The sequence below is a fragment of the Fundulus heteroclitus genome, chromosome 2 (genome assembly GCF_011125445.2).
Source record: "Fundulus heteroclitus isolate FHET01 chromosome 2, MU-UCD_Fhet_4.1, whole genome shotgun sequence".
NCBI lineage: Eukaryota > Metazoa > Chordata > Actinopteri > Cyprinodontiformes > Fundulidae > Fundulus > Fundulus heteroclitus.
In genome coordinates this window covers 33,675,506-33,703,503 of record NC_046362.1, presented here as the reverse complement: position 1 = coordinate 33,703,503, position 27,998 = coordinate 33,675,506, and the positions used below count along the sequence as shown (strand labels likewise).

General features: G+C 41.4%; 1 protein-coding gene across 1 annotated transcript in view; it reads left to right on the top strand.

Annotated features, from left to right (window-relative positions):
- The window catches only part of lonp2 (lon peptidase 2, peroxisomal), a 43,350-nt gene extending 16,384 nt beyond the window's left edge, over nucleotides 1-26,966 (top strand). Inside the window, exons 4-17 of the mRNA XM_036125888.1 lie at nucleotides 4,733-4,864; nucleotides 4,976-5,098; nucleotides 7,794-7,957; nucleotides 9,300-9,394; nucleotides 14,569-14,687; nucleotides 15,884-16,023; nucleotides 18,457-18,598; nucleotides 18,709-18,859; nucleotides 20,341-20,467; nucleotides 21,907-22,040; nucleotides 23,964-24,049; nucleotides 24,180-24,387; nucleotides 24,476-24,666; nucleotides 26,397-26,966. Of these exons, the coding sequence (XP_035981781.1) occupies nucleotides 4,733-4,864; nucleotides 4,976-5,098; nucleotides 7,794-7,957; nucleotides 9,300-9,394; nucleotides 14,569-14,687; nucleotides 15,884-16,023; nucleotides 18,457-18,598; nucleotides 18,709-18,859; nucleotides 20,341-20,467; nucleotides 21,907-22,040; nucleotides 23,964-24,049; nucleotides 24,180-24,387; nucleotides 24,476-24,666; nucleotides 26,397-26,627 (2,043 nt within the window). The 3' untranslated portion in view covers nucleotides 26,628-26,966. The remainder of the gene's footprint in view (nucleotides 1-4,732; nucleotides 4,865-4,975; nucleotides 5,099-7,793; nucleotides 7,958-9,299; nucleotides 9,395-14,568; nucleotides 14,688-15,883; nucleotides 16,024-18,456; nucleotides 18,599-18,708; nucleotides 18,860-20,340; nucleotides 20,468-21,906; nucleotides 22,041-23,963; nucleotides 24,050-24,179; nucleotides 24,388-24,475; nucleotides 24,667-26,396) is intronic.
- The last annotated feature ends 1,032 nt before the right edge of the window (nucleotides 26,967-27,998 follow it).

Sequence of the window (27,998 nt, the reverse complement as noted above, 5' to 3'; positions counted from 1 at the left end):
GGTCCAAATTTTAAAACCGGTGAATCCCTAAGTTCATCATTTACCCTTTCTTTGTACCCGTGCTATCTAACATTTTCTGTAGCAACGTGGAAACTTGGAGACGTTTTCTTGTTTGCTGTCTTGCAAAGCCCCTGGAGGTACGGTATGAATGAATAGAAGAAATCCATAAGGAGCTAAGTGTTTTTTGCACAGCACTGTAAGCGGGCTGTGTTGCTGCTGTGATGTAGCGCTGAGGGGAGGAGATGAAGGAAAACTACATCGGCTTTCAGAGCCAAATCCGATTTATTCTGCTGTTGGACAACGGCAGGAAGTCTGCCCTCTGAAGTGATCCCGAGGCCCACCGCAGTGACTCGGTGCACGGCGAGGAGTGCATGCAGTCCAAACCTGCTTATCCCCTTCAGCGGTCCGTTTAGCCATCTTGGCGACGTGCAGCATCAGCGCTTTCATGGGTTCTGTGGCCCTATGCGATGTGTGCAGGAGTAATTATAGGATCCAACACATTGAGATGATCAGATTTGACCATTAGCTGAAGAACTGCAATCCAGTTACTTTGTGAGGTCAGCTAGACTTTGTGTAAAACATAAAGTTTGGAAACATTAAATATTTTGTTTTGTTTTTTTGTTTTGGCCCAGCTGGATAAGTCCACGCCCAAATGGAGAACACGAGCACTGAAGTAATTCATACTTTTGTACAGTTTATACAGCTATGTTCCTGATTTTTATCCAAGTTTGTGATTAGTTCCAGTTTTTTCTCCGACCTTATGCTGTACCCATGCGGTCCGACTGGATGGGAATCATTCGTCGACTTTGCATCTTCATCTCCCCTCGCAGATGTTCTTTGAACATGCACACACATCATGGAAGCATGGTTGGAGTTCTCGGGACCAAATGTTCGCTCAGAATGAATTAAGTTCTCTGTCGGATTATGTTGTCGTGCGAAGACCTGCGGTTAGCAGATGTGCAGCTCTAAATTCTTTAAATCATACGCCGTCCTGTCCATTTCTGTTCCCACAATGTATGTAAGGAGCCAATTTGACTCTCTGCAGCTGGATTTCTGGATTTCTGGGAAGAAATGGAGGCTACATCCTTATTGTTGCTATTTATCAGCATAGGGTGAAGTAAACAGCATTTGTCTTTTCCACTTTGTTATAAAAGACTGTTGGATACTGATGACAACACGCTCTGATTGATTTTGTTTTTTTTAAACTTCAAGAATGTCCATTTTAAACTTACACTGATTAAACCTGAACTGGGCATCTGCAGGTTTTTAATGTAACCTTTTTTTGGTTTGCATTTGAAGTGAGGTAATTCTGGCATACCGGTCCAAAAGTTTTAAATTGGTGCTTATTTATTTCTTCCTTCCTTCCTTCCTGTGATCCAGGCTCCTCTGCAGGTCTAGCATGGTCTGGATCAGTGGTTACCCGGGCTTTACAATAATGTTATTCATGCAAACATAATTTATCTTAACGTTCTCCATGCAATCTGTAAAAACCAAGAAATGTCAATATCTGGATAAGCATGGAAACTGATAAGAAAGTAACCCCGGTGTTCAATGAAGGTTTATTAACGTGAACAAACTGGAATCTGTCAGACAAATATGATCTAAACCAGTGGTGTTCAGACCTTTCATCAGTTCACCAAGTTAGTCAAGCTGAAAGTACTTATAGGGCAACAAAATAAAAAAAAAAATTCTAAATTGGAAATTCAAAAATAATTTATTTATGTTTTTTGGTTTTTACTTACTTAACAATAGCCAATTAAGATTTTAATGAAAAAATAAATAAAAAGAGCTGGATTTTATAGTAAAATGCATCTGTGAATCATAGTAGGTCTGTACCTGTATTTACAAAGATTCCTATGACTGGAAGTCGCTCTTATTGTCGACATTTTAGGAAAAATCTTCGAATTTCCTGAATTTAAAGATTTTTCTTCAAGTTCGTCACAAAGCATCTTAGGCCTTAAGAGAGCTCCTAAAGTGAAAATAATGTTAGGAGTACTTTTAGCGAGCCTAAGAGCGTCTTAAGCAGGAAGACGGTGGAAACGGAGAGAGCTGATTGGCTGATCCACCACCTAAACAATGGAGGAAATGAGCACAGAAACAATCATACAATTATTAATATGTAAATAACATCAACTTTATCATTCCCATAGAGGTAAATTAATTAGTTTCAGCAGCCCGACGGGTTAAAGTTGCGGCTGTAGTAACACAATTTTATTGAGGATGGATAACTAAATAATACGAAAAATATTGAAAAATTTACAAACAATATACTAAAGAGGATTTTCAATATTATTTACAGACTGCAAATTGCTTTCAATAATAAACATTTTAAAATAATTGAAAAAATGTTGCAGAAATACAGTCTAATACTCTCTCTATACATAGGGGAAATGTGAAAGAGGTAAAGTATTTGCTCTATTGTACATGACGATTTAATGAGACTAAATTTTCATCTAGAACTCTAGTTGTGCGACCCTTCTCCTGTCTGGCTTTTCATTGCTGCACAAAACGCTTCTCATTCGCCAGGCTGGTGTAAAAAGTGGAGAAAAGGACCCGCAGAGAGAAGAAGCAGTAATCTTTATTATAAGAAATCTTTATTTGTCATTGCAGTTTTACATTCCAATAACATTTGTCATCTGCATTTAATCCATCACCCTTATGGAGCAATCTCGGGCTAAGGGTCTTGGTCAGGGGCCACTGGTGGTTGTCGACGGGGTTCGAACCGGGTGCTTACTGCCTACTCCAACCACTCGGTCGCCACTTCCTTGTAAAAAGACACATTGATCTGCACGCGGCAATGCGCTTCAAAGTCCCCCTTGTGATCTTGGGATTAATTTACCTTTCAAATCTCCTGTATTCTTCTCCTAGAGCTGTGCGGATTGAGGCGCTGCTGTCTAGTTTTGTTTCATCCGCCTCTTTTTTAACTTTGCTTTCCATTTTATGTCAGTCGTTCTGCCAAATCCAACCTCTTTATGCAAGCAGACAATCTCAGTAAAATGCTGACAGGCGAGGGCGCATTAATATCAAATGAATAAAGTAGTAAAATAGCCAGTATGGCAAGTAACATAACAAACAATCAAAATCAGGATGAGGCTATAAATAAGGTACATTCAAACATTTTGGTTAACTTCTACCTATTGATTACTAGGAGCGCATTTGTAGTCTTTTTGTTTTTATTTCTTTCATGCATCAACCAATCACAGCTCCTATGAGACACCCTTAAATCTAGCAGCGGGGAAAACCTCCTGACTAAGATAAACATTTCTGTCTTCTCCTTCCTCAGAATCTTCCATTTTTGTTTTATCAAGAGAAAGAGCTACTTGTTGAAGTTGGTGACATTGGGAAATTGTGATTTGTGGTAATTTTTTGGTTGTTGCATTCACAGTATGGTAGACAGATGCAACGCCCGGAAATTTTTTATAAAACATTCTTTATTTTTGGTCTAGGACATAAAAGTTTTAGTCTATTCTCAGCACCATGTACAGGGTATTGGTCTGTCTGTCTTCAGAAGTGTGCCGCGTCTAGGCAGGTTTAGTTATGAATGCACCCTTTGAGGGAAAAGTCGGCTTACATTTGTAGTCATATTTAGCATGAAATAAAAAAAAATGTTTATTTAAAGATGAGCACTTTGTGTTGCTTCTAACCTTTTTTCATTTTGAGAAAATGGGAATTTCTCTGCATCCTTTTTCTCTTTTTGAAAAGGCCTTGCTCTAGTGAAAATGTGGCCCTGAAAAATCTGGGTTCAGACTGGTACCGTTTTATAAAATCAGTCCAAGGCCCACCTGTCCACCTAGAGACCTGGATTCTTTACTGTCACACTGAATGTCATCTCACTAGGTTTTTGAGTTTTAATCCAGGTAATTTTTGCACATTTACCTCAAAGCTCAAAATTATTCATACACCCGGTACATTCAGGTGTAAAGCGATCGTTCAATCTGATCAGCAGGTTTCTTCTGAATAGGAGTAACTAAAGATTACGGTTATGGCAAAGAGGCCTCCCTACCCATCACTCAAGATCAGTGGAAAAATCTGTTTAGCAATTATAGAAAGTGCTTGACTGATGTAATTACAGTGAAGGGTTTTCCTTTGATTATTGAGAAGGGTATACATCGTTTTCTGCATGCGGTTTTGTTTTCTAAAATGAAACCTCTTGTAAAACTGTCTTATTATCTTTTCAGATTTGTCTCTGGCCATTAGCAACAAGAAGCGATGTTCCCTGTTGAATAAAGATAATTTAAAATCTAAATCTGGCAGAGAAATAAATGCTTTTTGGACTCAGCGGCACAGCTCTCGCGGAGTAGCGGAGTAGTTGCTCTGTGTTGAATAAATCACGTCAGGATATAAAGAGCTGCCGGCTGAAGACTTGGCACGCCGCGGAGTTACTGACTGAAATATTATGTGACCAGACATCGTTTCGGTTTCTGTTCTGAGCAATTCTGTTTCTCACTAATCGCAGCAGTCCAAATCCTCTCCCGAAGCGTCTCTTCAAACCAGTGTCATCGGATAAGCTTCGTATAAATCCGCTGTGGATGTCGGAGACAAGGCTGGAGCACGATGAAAGCGAGCTGTAGTGTGTTCAACATGCGTCGAAACGACCATAAACATTCCTTTAATTTATCATAGCAAAATACGTTGATGGGGCATGAGAGGGGGGAAAAAATGGCTTACACATGAAAAAACATGCTTTAATGGTTTCAATCAGGTCCAAACGTTTCTCCCTGTGTTTGTGCAGTTATTAGGGATGTTAGACACGTCGGTCCCGGTGGTGGCCAAGTTCAGACGCCTACTGGACAGTCTGCCCAGAGAAACTCTGCCGGATGTGGTCGCCTCCATGATCCGCACCTCCAACAAGGAGAAACTCCAGGTGGGCCTTCGGATCCGGGCAAAGTTTAAATGTGACAGGTGACTAACGGGAGGAACCCGACGCGTGAGTGCATGAAAAATAAAAGTCTGCTGCTGTTTCTGGTCCATAAAGGTGTTGGATGCAGTCAGCCTGGAGGAGCGCTTCAGGAAGGCGCTGCCCATGCTGACCAGGCAGATCGAGGGACTGAAGCTGCTGCAGAAAACCAGGAAAATGAGCCCCGACACCGAGAAGAGGGTAACGGACGCAGGAGTATTCATACCTCGTTGACTTTTTCACGTTTTGTCGCAAACCTCAGTGTTTTAATCAGGGTTTTTATGTGGGAGACCAACACAAACCAGCGCATCTTTGTAATCTGGGGGGAAAAAATGTCGGTGCTGAAGCTTACGCTTGAATTTTGAGTTAATTGAATGGACCTAGCAGCACTACACTCAGGGTTGCCAGATCTGACTTTCCAGCCCAAACACAACATAAAATATGGCCAGCTAAAAAACAAAAAAACAGCCCAAATCTTGGACTCAGGTTAAAGGTGTAGAGCTAATAAACGCATAATAAAAACATGCTATGTCACTATTATAGCGCTGCTTCTTTTTTGGGTGGTTGCATTTTTTTCCACTTAACTTTCCATTTATATTACAGAATTCAGCTTTATACGAGCAGCCAGCTTCTGTCTCTCATGTAAATTTATCCATGGTTATATTTTGAAGGCTACCTGCCGTTCTTCCTTCCTACTTCTTGATTGAATGAAATCTCTTAAAAATCTAGATCTGCCAAAGTTTATAATATTTTTTATTTTGTTACATTTGGTTTGTGATCCATTCATGGGGTCAATCTAGCAACAAAAATGCGTTTTTTAAGAATAAAGCAGTCATCTGTTTTCAGCGATGGACTCAGGAAGGTGAATTTTTGTTTCCAACAGACACTTTTGGTGATTTGTGACAATCAAAGCAAATTGTGTTTTTGTAGCACATCTGAAAATTACCCTAGAGCTGTTTACACTACAAAAAGTTAACTAAACTTAACTAAAAGTATTTTCTTGAAATTAGTGTATTTGTCCTTGATTTGAGCAGCTAAATAAGATTATCTGCCAATGGAATGAGTATTTATATCCCTAAAATAAGATAAATAGATATATACACTTGAATTAAGAAGATGGGGATTAGTTGTTCTTGTTTTAAGTGCAAAAATCTTATTCCACTGTCAGATCAGTTTATTTACCTGCTTAAATCAAGGACAAATACACTATTTTATGTACTTTTAGTTCCCTTCTTGCAGTGTACTAGTTGAGAATGTGCTGCACTGAGCGTTAATGTTTAGAATAATAGAGTTTAAACATGTGATCATTCTCATTCTCAGTATGTTCGTAAAATTGAGCTCTGCACGTACCGGTCCTCATGTCCACCTTTATTATGAGGGAACCTAGAGACAGAAACAGCTCAGGATCTGGTAAGCTTAAAGGCTAATCATTTTAATAAATTATTAGCACCCCCCTCGTTGAATGGTAGGGGAAACACTGTCGCGCATACAGGCTCCTCTCAAAATGTGCAATCAGGGACCAAACAGCACAAGCTCACTTTAACAATCACGTTATATCAACCGGAAAAAATAGCTTCCCAACGTGAGTTGTAAATTTAACTTATGGCATATAGATGAATCTCAGAATGTCTCTTACACACACAGCCATTAAACATTGTTAAGCTGATCAGTAGAACTCAGCCTCATTTGGGGCGTTTATAACATTGACCAATACAATTTATAGAGACAGTTGATTAACCAGAGATGCATTGATGACATCAGGTTTAACAGATTCTACTCATTTAAAAAATAAATGTACTACTAAAATGAGTTCAAGGAGATGGTGTTTCATTATCCTGTGGAAGGTTTTAGTTTTCTGCCACACAATCACAACTATTTTGATATATTTAGTTAATTCTTTTTAAAACCCTGGCAACTTTTTTAACCCCCCCCCCCCCCCCCCCCCCCCCCATAAACAACACTGTATACACTGTTGCTTTTTTGTTTGTTTTTCTTTTCAGATTTTGGGATTTTATTCAGATACTTTTTTTTCTCAGCACTGTAGGAGTGGTCACAGAGCCACTGTTGCAAATAAAATGTTTTTTTAAAATGTGTGACCCCATCAAAAAAATGGAATGCCCCCTCTCTCCTTTTAATTTGTTTCTGCAGCCGGGTCTGCTCAGACGTCACAGTTCAAGCGGTCTTAGACAGGACACTGGAAAAAAAAAAAAAAGTTCAAGCGGATTTATTGGGATTTTATTTGATAGACTAATACAGGGTAGTGTATAATTGTGGAGGGGGATAAAATTCTGCATTATTTTATAAATATTTTCCAAATAAAAACCTGAAAAGTTTCTGTGCGCTTTTATTCAGCCCCTCTTAGTTGATACGTTGTTAAAACTAACTTTTTTTTATGTAAGTAAATCCAACAGACTAAATGTTTTGCCTAAACTATTTTGCAAAACAGCAGAAGCCCAGGCGGGTCAGCTGGAGAGCATCTCACATTTTTAAGCCTTGTGACAGAGTCTCAGTTGGATTAGGGTGTGCACTTTGACTAGGCCGTTTTAACACGTGGACGTGCTTTGATCTCACGCTTTTTGCCGCTGGATGTTTGGGGTCGTTTCCCTGCTGGAAGGGCAACCTACGCCCCAGTCCGGAGTCTTTTACAGCCCGTGTTTAGCTCACGAACTCTGACCAGCTTCCACATGTTGTGTCTTTTATTGGACTAAACAGTTTTTTCCTTAACAGCCGGATTTGGGGGCGTCCACAGCTAATAGTTGTCTTGTCAACTTAGATTTTGTATAAAAAAAAACTGAAAAGCGTGCATCATTTTTTCCCAGAAGCTGCAGAAAAGTGAAACGTGTTTCTGAGTGACATCGCTGATCAGAATAAACCAAAACCTTGGTCTCGTGCTCAGGTGTTGTCAGTGCGTAGAGGCGGAGTGCTGCCAGGGCGACAGTTCAATCTGGACGAGGAAGAAGAGGATGAGGATGGGGACGACACGGCAGCTCTGGAGAGGAAGATCCACGGCGCCAGCATGCCGGACGCCGCCCTCAGAGTCTGTGTGAAAGAACTCAAGAGGTGAAAACGTTCGTCCGCATGATGCGGCCGTCAGGTTTAGTTTTTGCTACCAGAAAGAGCTTCTTAGACCATCGTTTATCTGAGCTGCAGCCATTAAAAAAAAAAACAACAAAAAAAAAACAACATTAGTTCAAAACTGTAACTTTTTGGACTTTATATGTTTTGATCTGTTGAAGAGTCGTTATTTGTAGATTTACTGCCTCCTCCTGGTTTGCTTTAATACGGATCATTCTGGAAGGAGAGAACATTTTTGTTCCTTTTTTAGAAAAATGTTTTGAGGGAAAAGTTTTTTTTTATCTTGTAAACTGATTTTAACTCTAATTTTTTAGAGCGGGACATAAAACCTTCTAAAACCGTTCCCAAGCCTGAAACCCAAACATTCCCCTTTATTTGTGTCGAGTTTAGCCTTGAAAAGCACAAAAAGTGACTCCCAGTATTTTCGGCTTTTAGATGAGTATGAAAGAAAAGAAAATACAGTGGAAAATAAATTCTCTTTTCCAAACCTGTTTAATTTCCAGATGAATATCAGAATTTCTAAAGAAAAATTATACGTTAAAGGTTTCCATCCACCCACCATCATCATGGATGTCAGATTCGGTTTGATCCTTTCTTTTTTCAGGAATGAAAGATGATACAATTTTAAATTCAAGAATTTATTGTGCATTTTCTCTCTGCCCCACTGGATCACTATTATGCAAATGTGCTGAAATACATACAAACATACTGTACATGCATTAACACTTGGTTAAATTCTTAGAAAACCTCTGGCATCTGTGGCAGGAAACCAACACATTAAAAGAAACTTTATTTAAATGTTTTAGTCTGCTCCTTTTTACCTTTGGGTTCTATTTTTAGACAGGAAAACATCCCTGATGATATCCAGGTGTATCCTTCCGTTAACCCTAAAGGTACAGATACACTTAAGACACTTTTTAATCGTTTAAGTCAAATAAAAGCCTAGAGGAGATTTAATTTTCTCAAAATCAATGAAAATAAAACAGAAATCTTCACTTTTGGGAAGATTTATCGGCTGTCTCGGCTCTTTAGAGTTACTCTGCTCTTTGGGATCTGGGTTGTATTGATAGAAATAGAAATATCCTTTATTGTCACTCAGTGAGGAAATTGAGATTAAAAAAGTGAAACATGTGGGATTTTATGTGCATGTATATTTGTGCATAAAAAAACAGACTGCAGTCAACAGCATGGATGTAAACACTTATTGAGTTTGATGGGAGCAGACCGGTTCTTTTTTTGTGGCCCCCGAAACTGCTGTTCCAAGAATGACACAAATCTGGTTGGTTGATGCAGGTGTTCAGATCGGATCCTGATTGTTCGTTTTCAGGTTGAAGAAGATGCCTCAGTCCATGCCTGAGTATGCCCTGACCAGAAACTACCTGGACCTGATGGTGGAGCTGCCTTGGAGCAAAAGCACCAAAGGTAAACAAGGAGCGCCCAGTTTTGGCCCTTCAGATGAAAGCGTCACTTAAACATCTCCTGTTTCGGTTTGCTGATTATTTATTCCTTTGGATGCGACTACAAACACTAAAACGTTTTAGTCAAAGATGCCCCCATCCGATGTCTTCCTGGCCAGTACCGATTGCCGATTCTCTAAGCGGTCTGACCTTCCAGTTCTGTTTTATCTAAGGATGTAAAAAAACAAAGGAATGAATAAAAATTAAAAATTGTCCCTATTTATGGATACAACTTTTATCTAAATTTTATTTAACAAGCAAAGTGCATCCCAGAGCATTAAGGACCAAAAACTGTGGGGATTCTTTGTTTTGATCAATTAACTCTAACTTTATTAACAATAAAAAGCAACGATCCATGTATTACTCAGTGGAAATCGGTGTGTTTGTTTGGCTCTAGCAATCAGAATTATCTTCCCTCACTAAAAGAGAGCCAATTGTTTGATGCTGGATAACTTTTCGCAAGTGCAAAGATCGCTGGATAACAGATTATTCCCAGTTTGTGTGCCAGGAATGGTAAATGACTCTGTTCCCTTATACGATCCTCCTAAAGCAATCAGCTCTGTCCAAACAGTCAAACGTCACGATTCGAGTGAAAAGCCCTTTTTTTTTTTTCCTGCTGGCCTCCTGTGTTTGTGCAGCGACAGAGCTGGCCATGAGCCAGGGAACATGTTGGAGCATTTATCATCTGAGGAGATAAACACCATATCTCCCTCGGGCTTGTGTGGAAAGCAACGCTATAGCTCCAATCAGGAAAAGTTTGGAAAATACAAATAAAAGGAGACGTTCTCACATTTTATGTATGCATGAGCGGTTTTACTCCGGGGCATCTGGGATGGAGCATCCCGCAATGGGATGGCGGACTGTGGTCAGGCGGATCACCATTCCAGCACTTTGTTGCAAGAAAATGGAGCAAAGAGGGGAAGCGAGCATCCAGCTTGGTGTCGGCAGCCAGCCCCTGCGGCGGTACGGGGTTGTGTCTGTGCATCCGTGCAGAAGGCTTTTAGTCGGTGTCGAACTCGGTTACATGCAGGCGTTTCATCTTCTCTTGTTCGTCAGAACCGTCAACATTTCAGCCCGGGTCGCTCATGTTTCCGTTTATTTCTGAGGATCATGGTAGGCTGGGCAGATTCAGCAATGCAAATTACTGAAGGAAAGCATCAGGTGCTGTTACCTCCTGATCAGGTGTGTCATTGTGTTGCGATGGAGGAGTGCGGCTCCGCCCACCCATCCGTACTCCGAGGTTCTCATAACGTTTGTCTCAACCTTTGGAAAGGTCCGTTGTTCAAGTCACACTCCGGCTGCCACATTTTGTTAAGAAAAAAATAATAATAATTGAACTTTATTGATCTCACAATGGAGAAATTCACTTCTGCATCTTAACCCATCCCCTTGGGGAGCAGTGGGCTGCCACTGTGAGGCGCCTGGGGAGCAATCTGGGGTTAAGGTAAGGTGACCAGATTTCTAAAATCAAATCTGGGGACATTTCTTGCTCGTGGATAAAAATCAATACATCTAATCAAGATGAAATTAGGAAACGGGGACAGTAATGGTTTCATTTATTTTTACATGTTTATTAATACATGTAAAAATACAAATCAAGTGTAAAAGACAGGAATGTGCCTCTCCAGACCTTTAGTGCATCCTAAGATTAATAAAATCAATAAATAGTGTTATTAACAGAAACTAGAACTGTGTCTCTAGGTTGGGGCAAAGTGGTGGGAGTGGGAGTGGAGGGGTCCAGAGTGGTTAGCAGGGTTTTCCAATTTTGTGGGACTCTGCCACCCCCTAAGGGGAAAGTGACATGAGGAAAAGAAAAACCAGTAAATACAAACATTTAGCCTGTGGCTGTCTGTGGAGACAGAGTTCCCCCAAATTTCAAAAAAACTGCAACAAATACTCATTCTGTTCACGTCTACATACCAATGAGAAATAGGTTTTTCTGCGTTAACATCAAAAAGTAGTAGTCAAGCCCGCTGGTAAAGGATGATAAATGTTTCTTACTGTCAACTGACCACATAAGGGTTCTGTGCATCACAAAGCAGATTAATTTCTCCCATAATGAGCTATAAGCACATAGAGCACATAGTGCATAGAGCCTGTTTGGGACAAGACATTTTACAATGGATTGTGGTGATGTGAGGTAAAACAAAGGCACAGACTTGGAAAACCCCTTGACATGAATGCAAGTGATTGTGTGTGTAGTGCAGTATGAGCATGTATAAACTTACATAAAATGTGAATAACTACATTATGTGTATGTGTATGGTAGTAGCTGATGTTTGAGTATATTGTTTGATCCTTTAAGGTGAGTTAACTCCGGTCAGTGAGTCAGCTGACATGAGATCATCTCTGGTTTCTTCAAGGCCTTCTGTGTCTGAAGAGCCATCAGCCACGGTATCCAAAGGTCTGGATAAAATAAGAGGAGAAGATAATATATTATGTGCAGAACTGAAATTTTTAGAACACAAGAAAAAAATAAAAATAAACTGCCTCTTTATTGTGCCCCAGCTAGGGAAGTGCAGTGAAACTCATGTTCAGTGCAGAGACTCAGAAAGAGGTTATATCCTCAGACAATCGGGCTTCTCAGCTCAAACCTGAGTATATCATGTCAGAGCTTTATCACTTGAACTTTATTAATACTCTAAGTAAATATTTCTCACTTCTCGTCAATCATTCTTTACATCAATATTCCTATTTTCCTCCACTCTCATTTAATCTCCTTTCTGTCTTCCTGTCTTCTTCCTCTCTCCTCTTGTATCAATCTTACATTATTCTAAAACAGAGACATTATATATTTAAAATCACTTCCAAAAACATTAGATTGTACAACATGAAAACGTCCTCTTATTATTATTATTATTATTATTATTTCCTCTGATTAAATACAAAAAATGCTAATTACCACAATACTAGGAGCTACAGGCAAAAACAACATAATAAATGAACCTTAAACAAGCAGTTATCTCTTCCTCCATCATTCTCAGATCATGTAAATATTTTCTCATTCAGTTCTCCTGTTACTGACTCCCATTTTTTCATGAGGAACTTTCATATATCCAAACTGAGCAGTAGAAAAGCTAAACCTAAGCCTGGAAGTCTATGCTCATAAATCCCAACCATAAATCAGCAAAGCAACTTGTAATAACTCTACTAATAACTAACTATCTGAAATATAAACTAAAGGTCACCAATCAGTTCTAAAACATCTTTAGACGAACCCTTGTTGATCCCTGGAGAACCAGCGTACCAGATTAGCGCTTTACAAAGAGTTTTCAATCATTCTGTTACATTTTATCTGAGTGTCTTTTACTGATGTGAGCAGCAACTCGTGGTCTTGTCTTACTTTTTATTGATTATTTTTTTAACCTGGACAAAAAAACAAAAATTTCTCACAGGATCAGCTTGATCCAAATAAGATGAATCGATTAACACGCTTACCATAATAACACAGCAGCTCCCCATCAGTTGCCACCAGTTGACGACTTTTCACTTCTTCTTCTTTTGTTTTAAAAGTGGTGCGCTCGTCTTCTTCTTCTTCTTCCTCTTCGTGTTTTAATGGCATCTGACATCCAAAAGGATCATTACCGCCATCTAGTGGTGCGCTCTGTTCCTCGTCTTTATATTATCAGCAGCGCAACCAGCTACCGCAACACATTTTCCCCTTCGGTAAAATCGGGGACATTTCCGGGGACAGCTTTAGCCGGGGACAGGTGGCCCAAAACGGGGACAGTCCCCAGAAAACGGGGACGTCTGGTCACCCTAGGTTAAGGATCTTGCTCAGGGACCCAGAGTGCAGGCGGTGGGGATTGAACCGGGTACTTGCATCCTTCTGAGTGCAAGCACGCTGCTCTAACCACTAGGCCAACACTCCCCCTCATCATTACTCTAGTATATATCTGGGCCTTCTATAAAAAAATTACTTTTAAGGGATAAATTTGCAGGTAAACTTGTAAAAAACTAAACTAAACTAAAAAACTTGCTTTGATCATTGATAAATCTTATATCTCCCAAACACGAGCTGTTGAAGCTCTGTTGATGTGGAAGTCCGTATTTCTCCAACTCTGCCAAAATCAGTTTCCATGTCTTCTGTATATAAATGTTTTTTTTATTTTTTTATTTATGCAAATATGTGCTTTCATGCTTAAAGTATCCTGTCTGATGGACCTGGATTAGGATTAATTACATATAATAATTGTACAAACCCAGAATGTATATTTTAAGTTTTGTTTGAAACATACGTTTTGTTAACCTTCAAAATGTTGAAGTCCCCCTTTGAACATTTCAGCGTTCAAATCTTTTGTTTGTTTGTCAAAATACAAGAATATTCAATAAATGAGAAAATTATTGAAGGTAATTTATTTACGCAACTTAATTCACTGTGAAACCCATTAGATTGATTAATTACACACAAACTAGTGTTTACAAGTCTTCATTTCTGCTTAGAGTTAAAAAAAAATTATCAAAGATTACAATTTTACATCGGACCAATACAAAAAACTAAAATTGAAAACAGAAATGTGGACTTAAAGCAGCGCTGTGTAACTTTTAGCTGCTAAACCTGTAACTTCCAGGTTTAGCGCCCCTGGAGGCCACTGGCAGCACTGCACTGCCGCAGAATTAAACAGTCCCCCACCGTGTCTTGGAATCTGATAGCAGGTCAGTTTGGACCAGCAGATTGAGAAGTCATGGAGTTAATTTAAAGACAAGACAACATTCACCCCTTAGATTAAATCCTACATCAGAGAATCAAATATATGTCTGATCAGGTAGAAAGTGTTTTCTGAACCTAGAATGGATCATGTGACTTAGAGCGCCGCTGCAGCTCCCATGATCCGACCCTCTCAAGTTACGTAGTTTTTTGAGAAAGGCAGAGTATCTATACGTGCCAAGTGCTATATATTGACCACAAAGTTATTTGATATGTCTCAAATTAAGCTAATACTTCAGTCAAAACTTACACGATGCTGCTTTAATGGAAAAGTATGTTTCATACCTGCTTACTTTTTTTTTTTTTTTAAATAAAAGGACACTTTTAATCTGTCAAACGAGCCTCAGCAGAACACACGTTCTAATTTATTGCAGGTGACTGTGGTACGTATTCTCTGACTTCAACGTTTTCTGCGTTTTGATCATTTTCAGACTGCCTGGACATCCGGGCCGCTCGGACGCTGCTGGACAACGATCACTATGCCATGGAAAAGCTGAAGAGGCGTGTGCTGGAGTACCTCGCTGTCAGACAGCTGAAGACGTCGCTAAAGGTGATCGTCAGCCGTCGCACTGTCCGCCCTACTGCAAAGTCAGATTACGGGCTAATTGGCTTTTAAGCAGAATGTTGTATTTGGGACCACAAAGTTTAAATACCATGTTAAAAGAAAATGAACTCCTAACCGTCTTAGATTTCCAGATTCAGTTATCCTGACAGTTTTCTTTTGGGTCGTGACAAATTGGGGGCTCATCTGGGATCGGTTTGTTCATCGGCTGTGACAAAACACTCTGAGACATACATTTTAAGAAAATTACACGTACAATTTATTAAATATATAAAATTAGATTAACAACTTTGCCAACTTTGTTGTGTCAGCCAGCAGGAACCAGGACTGACAGTCAGCTTTAAGGTCCTGGGAGGACTGGCTCCCAGTCAGGCTGGATTTCAAAGCTAATCAGAACCTGCAAAGAAACAGCAAACATAAAGAGAGAACAGGGCTTGCAAAATAGAAGCTATCAGAAACTGAATTATAGTAAAAAAAACAAAAACAAAAAAACATTAAAGTGTAGTAATAGTGCACTGATGCATTTGCTGTCTTTTCCTTAAACGGTTTGGTTAAAATGTTCCCCATGTTCTGTTTGGTCGTGACACCGTCCTGGATTATCTGCCAATGGAATAAGATTTTTGCATTTAAAATAGGAACAACTCATCTCCATGATCTTATTTCAAGTACAGGATATCTAGTTATCTTATATTAGGGGTCAAAATACTCATTCCATTGGCAGATAATCTTATTTATCTGCTCAAATCAAAGACAAATACACTCATTTCAAAAATGTTTTACTTACTTTCAGTTCCTTTTTTGCAGTGTAGATATGGCCACCTATGGAGCTACTGCTGCCATTACCTTTTTTTCTTATGTCTCACATAGAAAGTACTCCTGGGTCAATGTGAGCTTCTGTGCTTTCTGTGTCTCTGCTCTGTCTTCTCTAAGCCCCAGTGGGTGGAGGCAGATGAGCGTTCACACTGAGCCTGGTTCTGGTTCTGCTGGAGGTTCTCCTCCCTGTTAAAGGGGAGTTTTCCTCTCCACTGTCGCTTCATGCATGCTCAGTATGAGGGATTGCTGCAAAGCCATCAACAATGCAGACGACTGTCCACTGTGGCTCTACGCTCTTTCAGGAGGAGTGAATGCTGCATGCGCTATAATAAATAAAGGGAATTGACTTGTTTTCATGAACGATTGTGCAGGGCCCCATCCTGTGTTTTGTCGGACCTCCTGGAGTTGGAAAGACGAGCGTGGGGCGCTCCATTGCCCGGACTCTTGGCCGGGAGTTTCACCGGATCGCTTTGGGAGGCGTCTGCGACCAGTCGGATATCAGAGGACACAGGTAACGCGCCTGGAAGCAACATTTGTTACAGTACAGAGAGCAGATCTGCAAGGTGGAGCTGAAACTGTTTTTATATGATCGAAGCTTGGGGATGCAAAGCAACCTGACCGTGACCTGAAATTTCTCAGAAGACAGAATTTATGAGTCCTGATCTTTAATCCTTGGTAGGATGTAACATCACAGTAATGCGTCAGTAATTTGCAGTCATCACAAATGCTCGCAAATCACTTAGAACCCCGTCCGCCCTGCAGAAACATCACGATTTTATAGCCTGAGAAAGAGATGAGGCATTCCAGGAACGTTCGTGATCCCAACAGAACATCCACCAGTGGACCGAGTTTTCTCATGACGACAACAACAACAGCGGTGCTGGAATCACTCGAACACGTCTGACACCGACAGTCATAAATATGGATTATATAAACTGGAGCTCCTTCTCCAACACTAAAGAGGACCCACATGCAGAACAGTTAATGGGTTTTCTTTTACCATAAATAATCAAGGAGGCTCCGATTGTGGCCGCGAAGAAGAAGACCCATAACGAATGAAACATTAATGACGTTAGAGTTCGTGGAAAAGCAGCGGGAAATCTGACTGGGGATGAAAAGCTGATGGATAGCAGGTATAAGTGTGTGTGTGTGTGTGTGTGTGTGTGTGTGTGTGTGTGTGTGTGTGTGTGTGTGTGTGTGTTTAAGGATGTTAACCAGTGCAGTCAGCAGTGATGAAAGCACGAGGACACCTGCTGGACAGACGGATAACTACAGGATCAGTAAAGAAGGGTTGAGATTTAACTCCCGACGGCTTTATCCCCAGAATTTATGCCTCAAACTACAACAATATTATAATTTATGCATCAAGAGAAAATTTTATTATCTGATCCTCGGCACGTCTTAAAATGAGGTCAACATTTGGTTTCTATATTTTCTGCTAATTGAGGATTGAAGAGGGAAAGTAGCAGCCAGAAGCTGCTGATCAGACACATTAACTGGGAGAATCTATATAAAATAAGACGTTTTGTCAGTTTGGTGCACAGAAGCCAAAAGCCTTTAGAGAAACAACCGCTGCTACTCATCAAGCTGGGAAAGGTTATAAGGCCATTCGCACATTGTCTGAAATCCATCACCCCACAGAAAATATGATTATTCAGCTTCCAACCTTCCCAGGATGCGACATCTCAGCTGATTCAAGTCAGGATTCAGTGCAAAGAGAAATGACCAAAACCCCAAGAGCTCCAGCCCAGACTCTACAGGCCTCTGTTAGCATGTTAGCTGTAAAAGTCAATAAGATAATAAAAAAAAAGGTTCATCAAGTGTGGCTTCGTCAGACAGGTTGAAGGCAAAAGCCTCATGGTGCTGAAAAGAACATGGCAGCACAACTTATGTTTGCAAAGCTGCATTTGAATGAAGGACAAGGCTGCTGGAGCAGGATGGCATATCGGCACAAACATCTCAGAGCTGCTGTTAAGCACGGTGGTGTAGGTATGATGATCTGGGCTCGCTTTGCTGCCCCAGGACATGGCACCTCCGTATTCTAGAGTCGGGAACGATGCCATGCCCAACAGGACAAAGATCCCAAACTCAGCAGCGAATCTGTAACAGAACGGCTGAAGAAAAGCAAAATGGCCTAGTCAAAGGCCTGACCTCAACCTCGTGCAGGAAGAAACATCTGCAACCCTCCATGAACTGAAGCACCACTGGACCAGAATCCCTCCAGGATGACGTGGCAGACCGATTAGAGTCAGAAAATGAGAGTCATTGCTGCCAGAAGGTGCTGAATTCAGGGAGTGATTCTGCATTTTGGCTTCTTTTATAAAAATATGTACACAACAATGTCTAAAGGCGTTACATTTTGCTAACGTTTTTGACACGGTATTGTTTTTAGAAACTCAAGAGCTCCACCTCAGAGTCTGCTGGCCTCAGGCAGCACCTTAGAGGTTGACCAGGAGACGCGTGTTGGTCTCATCAGTGAACCCTTTATTGCGGCTGGTATTTTTGCTCGCAGTGAACTAGGGCTGGATGATATTGAAAAAAAAGCATATTGATAAAATAGAAAACATAGCAACATATTTTTAGATACAGACACTCAAACACAGAAATACAGAAATTCAAACTCAACCCTTTATTCAACCAACTTTTTACCTGAACTGCAAGTTTTTAAAAAAGAAAAAAGAATATGTGCTCTCTGAACTCTTTGGAAGGGGCGGGGCTTGGTTCCTGGGTCTGCGCTGTGATTGGTTGGGAGGATGTAATGATGTAATATTAACCTACATGTCTAGAATGCAGAAGGAAAGAAAACTGTTATTCTATTGAACTTTTTACTGATCCTTTTTTGTTTTCTATCAATATATGATATATATCGTTACTGAATTATTGTCCAGCCCTACAGGGAAGGTTTCGTGCCGGTCCGTGCCTCATGTCTCTGCTCCGTCTCCAGGCGAACCTACGTGGGCAGCATGCCCGGACGGATCATCAACGGTTTGAAGACGGTCGGCGTTAATAATCCCGTCTTCCTCCTGGATGAAGTGGACAAGCTGGGGAAAAGTCTGCAGGGAGACCCTGCTGCTGCTCTGCTTGAGGTCAAGCCCAGTTGTCATATCGTGCGGTCGGCGGCGCTTCGTAACTAAAGCCAGAACCTTAGTTAATTATCAGCCTTCTGCTTCTCCGTTTGCTCCTTTCCCACCTTCAGGTCCTGGACCCGGAGCAGAACCACAGCTTCACAGATCATTACCTCAATGTGGCCTTCGACCTTTCCCAGGTGCTCTTCATCGCCACCGCGAACACGACGGCCACCATTCCCCCGGCTCTGCTGGACAGGATGGAGGTGCTGCAGGTTCCAGGTGAGCGTTCCTCCGCTTTTCTAAAGGTTAATTTTAGTGGTTTCCAGGTCTGGCTTTTCCTCATCTGGGGGGCAAATAGCGAATAATCAGCCACCATCTTCCTCTGGTGCATCAGCCTAGACTGGACTCTACTGAGGGCTGTAGCCTCGGGTACCAGAATGACTGAGATTTACCTTCTAAGAAGTTAAATGTTTGGATAGATTACTGAGCTATTTAGCAATTTGATGATGTCATGGCTTCGTAAAGTTCTGATATTAATTGTTGGCACACCTGAATATGTATTATTATTATTATTATTATTATTATTATTATTATTATTAAGTATTTGGCCATACTGACCAGTGGATGGATGGATAACAATAGATGGATGGAAACTTCAACACTGCAAAAACGGAACTTAAAATAAGTAAAATGTTCTTAGAATTAGTGTATTTGTCCTTGATTTGAGCAGGTAAATAAGATGATTTGCCAATGGAATTAGATTTTTGCACTTAAAATAGGAATAACTCATCTCCATCATCTTATTTTTAGGGGTCAAAATACTCATTCCATTGGCAAATAATCTTATTTACATGCTCAAATCAAGGACAAATACACTAACTTTAAGAACATTTTACTTATTTTTAGATCCGTTTTTGCAGTGAAGCTGGACTATTAGGTTTTCTTTAACTGATTCAGCTTAGAACCTGAGCTCGTCTTTTTTTATGAGCTGAATCCATCCATCGTCTATGTCTGCTTGTCCTCAGAGGGTTGCGGGGGAACTGGTGTCCATCTCCAGGGATCACTGATCGTTAGCTTTTCTGTAGAAGGTACACCTGGTCTGGCGTTCTGTTAGCTGTGACATCATCAGGGGAGACAGATCATCCACTATTACCATCTAACATAGAAAGTACTCCTGGGTCAATGTGAGCTTCTGTGCTTTCTGTGTCTCTGCTCTGTCTTCTCTAAGCCCCAGTGGGTGGAGGCAGATGAGCGTTCACACTGAGCCTGGTTCTGGTTCTGCCGGAGGTTCTCCTCCCTGTTAAAGGGGAGTTTTCCTCTCCACTGTCGCTTCATGCATGCTCAGTATGAGGGATTGCTGCAAAGCCATCAACAATGCAGACGACTGTCCACTGTGGCTCTACGCTCTTTCAGGAGGAGTGAATGCTGCTTGGAGAGACTTGATGCAACCTGCTGGGTTTCCTTAGAGAGGAAACTTTCTGACCAACCTGGAGGATCTGATGGAATTAGATTTTTGGAAAGAGCCTTGAGATGACATGTTTCATTAATTGGTGCTATATAAATAAAATTGAATTGAATTGTATTTCTCTGTAGTCACAATTGATCCTATTTTGACAGAAGCTGGAGAATATCTGGATGAAACTGAGACCTAAATAGTCGCGTCTAAAACAACCCGGCATGTCGGATTCATTAACCCAGAGAATTGTTTTCCTTTAAAAACTCGTAGGTTTTGTGTTTCTGCCTCTCCGTTGTTTTTCCAGGATACACGCAGGAGGAGAAGCTGGAGATAGCTCACCGTCACCTGATCCCAAACCAGCTGGAGCAGCACGGGTTAACCCCTCAGCAGCTGAACATCCCTCAGGACACCACCCAGGATGTAATCAGCAGGTACAGAAATCGGGTTTCTGACAAAACCAGATCTGCTCCTCGGTCGGGCCTCAGCGTGACCCTGCTGGCATTTTCCCAGCTTCTGCCGGGATTGCTGTTAAACACGTAATGATCTGGTGTCCATCCATCGCCGGAGTCCAGATAGTCGTTATCTCACTCTAAGACTCGATGAGAACCAGAGGATTTTTGTTGTGTTCTGCAGAATTTTCCGGGTTCACGCTCCGCATGAACTGGTTGAAACCGCTTGACTTTTGACACGTTTAAGAAGCGTCAAAGTAAAATAATCGAATAACCGAAAATAATCTCTGCTACAGTTTAGTTGCTCTGCTTTTATGTTTTTTATTTAAATTAGAGTTTTTTATCTTCCCATCACCTTTGGGCCTAAATTGCTCCTCTTGTAAAAATGTTATCACAGATGTATTTTAACCTAAAGTCTTCTTAGCAACTTCAGAACATAAAATATAACATGTTTTATTACTTATTAAAATTTTCAAGTTTTAATGCCCATATTTTTGTAAAAAAAATAAAGAAAGAATTTTGGGCAAAGTAAAATATTTGGCACAAGGTCCCCATAGCCAAGAAAATATGAATATTCGATCATATTTATTTCAATGCTTTATTTGTGGTGCAGAGTTTTTCCTACAAAGGCACAAACTTTTATTCTCTTTAACCTTAGTGGTTCTTCTCATAAAGGTGTAATAAAATGTATTTATATACCTTTCACATAACTTCAGCCCTAATCAGAAATCTGAGTCTTATGTTTTTATGAAAAAATTCATGTTTTGTCACCTGAATGACAAAATATGGCGTGAACCAAATTAGCTTTGCTTTATACAAGGACCTAAAAAAAACACTCATTCATAGACTTGTTCTTTGTTATAAACACTTTACAGCAACAACGGCTCATTAAGATAAATTTTGCTGTCTTTAAGATGATTTTACAGAGTCTGAAGCTTTCTTTATTTTCTGAGCAGGTGCCACTCCAGAAATTGGAAGTTTTCTTGTAAAGCAGGTTATTTTTCCACAATTTCTCCACACAACTGCAGCCTACTGCCAAGAGTGATGAGCCCTGCTAACATCCAATCACAGCTAGAGATTCCTCCTGGCTCTGATTGGTTGCTTCTGACCGGGAGCGGCGTATTTCTGCAAATGGCCGCAGGACCACTGGGCAGAACCAGAGAAGATTCATTTTTTTCACAGATTGTCTGTCTAATTTTTTTACTATCAGGACATTGTGACAATTTTAACAAATATGTATTAATTTAAAGTTACCTACTGCAGCTTTAACTAGCACCACCTGGTGCTGCGGCCATGCTTTACACTGACTCTGTCAGCCAATGATGGCCAGTTAGAATACAGGTTAAAGTTTTCTTTTTTTTCATGAAATATTTTAATCCCATTATTTATTCTGCGCTCCTCTCCTGTCGCTGCTCCGATAGATACACCCGGGAGGCTGGTGTGCGCTCCCTGGAGAGGAAGATCGGCGCAATCTGTCGAGCCGTGGCCGTTAAAGTCGCCGAGGGTCACAGAGTCCCGGAGACTTCCTCCTCTGGACAGGAGACGCAGCAGAAAGGTGGGGCTGTTTGTCTCTCTGGATGGTTAATCAATCAATCAAAGTTTATTTATGTAGCACTTTTCAACAATCCATATGGTGCACAACGTGCTTTACAAGCTAAAATAAATAAAATATAAAAATGTATAGGAAAATATCAGGATAAAAACTAAAACAAGTGCTTCACGGCACAATTCAAAACAGAGCTACATAGGAAAACAAAACCAGAAAATAAAAGTTGTCCACAGTTGAACAGCTAAAAGGCCTGTCTGATTTAATGACTCCTAGCCGTTACATCGTGATACATCGTAGCTCTGGTGGTAAAGCGTCCTACAATTTAGAAACAAGGTTAAGATATTTAAAACAGGATAATCTACCACCACTAGAATAAAACATCAAAGGTCTGGAGGATCACTTCGTACAGCATCTTCATATTGTTGCTTTTGAGTCATTCAGAGGTGGACTTCCTGGTGAGCGTTGCTCCACAGTCCAAGCCTGCTGACTGGATTAGATTAGATTAGACTCAACTTTATTGTCATTACACAGGTACAGATATAAGGCAAGGAAATGCAGTTTAGGTCTAACCTGAAGTGCAATAGCAGGTGGATATTACTGTGAATAGAGTATATTATAGAGTGTATATACTCAACATGCGTTGCTCCACCGTCCAAGCATGTTTGACTGGATGCTGACCTTCAGGGTTTTCTGCTATTTGTTATATTTATTTTGGTCACTTTTCTGGTAACTTTAGTTTATTCTTTGTCAGTATTTAATAACATAACTCAGGTCTCTTAAGTTATTTTTCTTTAAAAAAAATTCTGTTATGGTTAAAAAAAACTTGGTTAAAAAACGATTTAATTGGAATTCTGTGTTTATGTTCTTTATTACAATTAAATCATTTAGCAATATCATAAAATGTCCAGGCAGAGCTGCACATAAAATATGGTGCAGCTATATTTTTTTTTATCGATTAAGTTTTTTTTCTATATTGTCCAGCCCTTCTCTGACCTTAACTGAAGCAAGTGAGGCTGGAAGGTTTGTAGATGTTGTTCCGTGACCTCCTGGGTGATTTCTTGATGCGCTCATGGAGTAATTCTGGAAGGCCAGGCTCTCCTGGAAAGGTTGGCCACTCGTTCACGGTTTCCCCACATGTAGATATTGGTTCTCTGTGTAGATCACTGGACCTCCAAAGCTGTAGAAATTTATTTTTTACCCTTTCCAGACTGATTCAATTCAATTCAATTTTATTTATATAGCACCAATTCATGAAACATGTCATCTCAAAAAGTCAAATTCAATCACATTATACAGACTGGTCAATAAAATTTCCTGTCTAAGGAAGTCTTGACAAGCAGCATTGTCATTGACGTTCTCATCTTTTCTTGAACGTCTTTATATCGCAGCACAAATGCCGCTTCGGGAAACCTTTTGGCCTGCTTCATGCTGTCAGACAGGTTCTGTTTAAGTGATTTCTGCATTCTGCAGGTCTGGCAGTAATCAGGCCCCGGTGTTGCTTGTGAAATTGACCTCAGCTTTCCGATGACCTGTCCATTTAGGATTTTACCATCATAAAATTTAAAACAATTTGCATTTATTTCAGATTATCCTGTAATTAAACATGTCATCTCAAGGCTCTTTCCAAAGTCAGATTCTATCAGATCCTCCAGGTTGGTGAGAAAGTTTCCTCTCTAAGGAAACCCAGCAGGTTGCATCAAGTCTCTCCAAGCAGCATTCACTCCTCCTGAAAGAGCGTAGAGCCACAGTGGACAGTCGTCTGCATTGCTGATGGCTTTGCAGCAATCCCTCATACTGAGCAATCCCTCATTCTGAGTCACACAAAAAAAATGAAACAGAAGAAATCTCTAAAGACTGAATTATTTTTCTCAGCGCTGCCAGAGTTTACAGTCAGAGCCTGATCAACGGTGGTGTTGTGTGTTTTATCAGATAGGGAAGCGCCCCCTGAGATGCCCATCGTGATCGACCAGGTGGCCCTGAAGGACATCCTGGGGCCGCCGCTGTTTGACATGGAGGTGAGCAGGAAGAGTTCAAACGCCAGCTCTAACATTTCTGCTGCCGTTTGGTGGATCTCGGACGCTCCAGGTCCAATCCCCCCCCCCCCCCCTCACTTGGCTCTTTCTGGGTGTTTCCGTGTGTCTGCAGGTGTCCGAGCGGCTCACCCTGCCCGGCGTGGCCTTGGGCCTCGCCTGGACGCCGCTCGGCGGGGAGATCATGTTCGTGGAGGCCAGCCGGATGGAGGGGGAAGGTCAGCTGACTCTGACGGGTCAGCTGGGAGACGTCATGAAGGAGTCGGCTCATCTGGCCATCAGCTGGCTGCGGGCGAACGCCAAAAGCTACCAGCTCACCAACCGTGAGTCCGCGTCAGAGTGCAGCCGCTTGCAGGAATAGGAACCGCCCGGTCAGGCGGAGTCACTGTGGGTCTCTGTGTCTGCTCCTAGTGGTGGGGGGTCCGGATCCGATGGAGGGGACGGACATCCACCTCCACTTCCCTGCAGGAGCCGTCACCAAGGATGGCCCCTCTGCCGGCGTCACCATAGTCACCTGCCTGGCGTCTCTGTTCAGCGGCCGGTTGGTCAGATCCGACGTGGCCATGACGGGAGAGATCACGCTGAGAGGGCTGGTGCTGCCGGTGAGTTTGGGCCCCTGGATAAGGAAGCAGAGGAGGTCCTTTAAGAGTGTTTAACCACCCTTGCAGGTGGGAGCTACACCATGGAGAACCTTATTTTCCTGCCCCCGCCTTAAATGTCCTGTTGGATGGAGATCTGGAGTGTTTAATAGCTTTCTGATTTAGCTGCTCTTTGTGCAGATGCATAATAATCCCTTGGTCCCTCTATCCATCAATCTTTTCTAAGATTGATGGACTCAGAGGTTCAGTAGGGAAAAACCAGACACCCACGACTGACTGTCTCCAGCTCCTCCTGGGGGATCCTGTCACGGTCTACTTTTCAAATTAAATCAAATCCTCCAGGTTGGTCATAAAGTGTCCTCTCTAAGGAAACCCAGCAGGTTGCATCAAGTCTCTCCAAGCAGCATTCACTCCTCCTGAAAGAGCGTAGAGCCACAGTGGACAGTCGTCTGCATTGCTGATGGCTTTGCAGCAATCCCTCATACTGAGCATGCATGAAGCGACAGTGGAGAGGAAAACTCCAGCAGAACCAGGCTCATTGTGAACGCTCATCTGCCTCGACCCATTGGGAAATTACATTTTAATGCATTTAACTTGCATTCATTCCAATGAAAAGGTTTTAGCCTTTGCCTTTTATTTGTCGCTGAAAACATTCTTACCCTGACGCTGTGTCCTTGTTTGTGTTTGGTAGGAGATGTTAGTTTCCTTGATTTCTGTGGAAGGAGGCTCAGGAGTGACTCACTGGAACCTGAAATAGGAGCAGGTCGGGTTGGTCTTCAACCACATCGAGCTGTCGGTTCTTCGTGAGGCATTACAGCTCGGTGGGGATTTATCTAGAAGCAGCGTCAATGGCGACCGTCTGGCTTTCTAATAGGTCTGTGGTTTTCTGCCAGCAGATGGCGCCACGTCTGTTTATGTCCACTCATCGCACCCATTGCTGGGGTTCTTTTCAGGCTCAAAAAGGACGATCAAAACACTATCTGGATGGAATATATAGCCTTATTTGATCATAATCAACTGGATTTGGATCTTTTTCTTATAAGCATATAACGTGGCTACATAACTTTTAACTCTCCTTTGTTCTACGTTTCTCCATCGTCTTCCCTTGATTACAGGTTGGGTTGCAGGGGTAACAGGTCCAGGAGGGAAACCCCTCTTAAGCTCATTTCGTGAGAACACGAGATGCCCAGGATCAAGGAGGTTTAAGGACCTCCTTGATCCTGGGCACCTCGTGTCAGCCGGGATTTCCACTCCTTTCAGGGTCTTTCTAGGAAGTTAGGCCTCAGGTGACCATCAGACTGGATGTTGTTCTAACATCTCAATAAAAGATGATTAAAAGAGAAACCAGGGCAGCATTCTGGGACGAGCTGGCTGCTCATTGAGCCTCAGCCCCTGGACCTCTGCCTGAAGAAGCAGCAGGACGCCGCCTCCAGAACCCTGACCTGAATTATCCTATCAGGATGGATCATCACATACGAGAGGAAGAGAAACAATCTCTGTCCATTTAATTTCTTTAATCTCTGTCCATTTGGTCTTAATTTAGTTTCTCCACATTATTTTCTTTTTACTTAAACTTAACAATTAAGGTCAAGTAATTTTTCCCCCTTCCATGCACAAAAAAGAAAATCTGCCCAACAGGTTTTAGTCTTTCATACGTCAGACCCGTTTAGCTGTTAAAACACGTTGTGTGATTTATTTCGTGCAAATCCAAATAAATCGTCTGCTTTCCGTAGGTGGGCGGGATCAAGGATAAGGTCCTGGCGGCACACAGAGCCGGAGTGAAGCGGGTCATCCTACCCAAGAGAAACGAGAAAGACCTGGAGGAGCTTCCGGCCAACGTCCGAGCCGACCTGGACTTTGTGGTGGCCGGAAACCTGGACGAGGTTTTGAACGCCTCCTTTGATGGTGGTTTTCCAGGGAGAAGCAGCGTGCGCTCCCCCCCTCAGCTCAGCAGCAAGCTGTGAGGATGTTCAGAGAGACTTCTGACGCATTCCTCACTATAGAAACTAGTCATCCTCCCAGTTTATAGATAATGTGAGATAGCTGGATGCCGTCAGATCAGCGTCTTTATCCGAGCTGGTCCAGATTGATGCGGGATGTTCTGAAACCTTCTCTATAACATTTTCCCTGCAGCCGTCTGGCCATCATTTTCGATTAACTCGGTTTCACTGGTTTTGTTTTATTCTAATAAGTAAGAATCAACTAATCTAAATTAGTTTCCTGCTAAAATCACCGATTAGTGATTGGACGGACGCTACTGTGTCCTGTTGCACAAGCCTTTAACAAATAAAGTGTTAAAAACATTTTAAGTTGTTCATGTTATTTAGCAGTTGAAAAAGTTTCTTTTTGGACTCTGTGGGGGGACATTTTTTTGTCGTGTGTTTAGACAAAGCTGAAAATCTTTATTTAGACACATTAAGAAGGAAAATAGCCAGAAACTGTCAGTGTCCAAGCTTGACCTATGAGGGTGATAGAGACATTATACAGGTAGACGCCCCATGGACTGGCGTTGCTTACTGGAGTGGATGTTTCAGCTCGGCCTCCATCTTGGATGGGTCTCTCACGCACCCCCAGTGCATTTATCTGTACCAAGGAAGCTGTTTTTCCAACTGAAGTAAATCATAACTCCCTTAATTTTTACCAGATTTTCTCACGGTTTGGTTTGGTTACAAACGGCAGAGATGTGGTTATGATACAGGATAAAAACATGTTTTAATGAAATGTTGTTTAAACAATGTATTTCATAGACGTTTGAAATGTGATTTCATACTGAAATACTTTGTTTTATGCTAATAAACAAAGCAATGTTAGGGCATAATATGTAGGTAAATGCATGCTTTTACGCTGAAATAATTTGTTTTATTTTCTTAAACAAAGAGACATGTGGTATTACATATTAATACAATATATATTTTAATAAAGAAACAAGTTGGATCGATCATTAAAGTTTATTTCACTCTCACATGTACAACCCTGAGCCTTCTCTACACACCAACTATAAGTTCTTCATAGTTTTGCGTGCTATGCATGCACATAGTGTTTTTTAAAGGCCTGGAAAAGTGTTCTTGAAAACTTCCAGGTCATTCCAGTGTCCTACACCCTGCTTGTAACTAGTTCTGGAGCTTTAGAGCCTTGAAAACAAACTGTTTTGTACAGCTTCTTGCATGTGATGGTACTCCAAGTCCAGGGTACTTAAATTTGCCAATGGGATTCAGCCTTAAATACGTAGAACCCACCCAATATGGCGGCGCTCCAGCACGTACTGATGTCACAACCATCACATAAACCGTGGTTTTTCCCACATGATTTCCAATTAACAGAATCTGTTTTCCAGT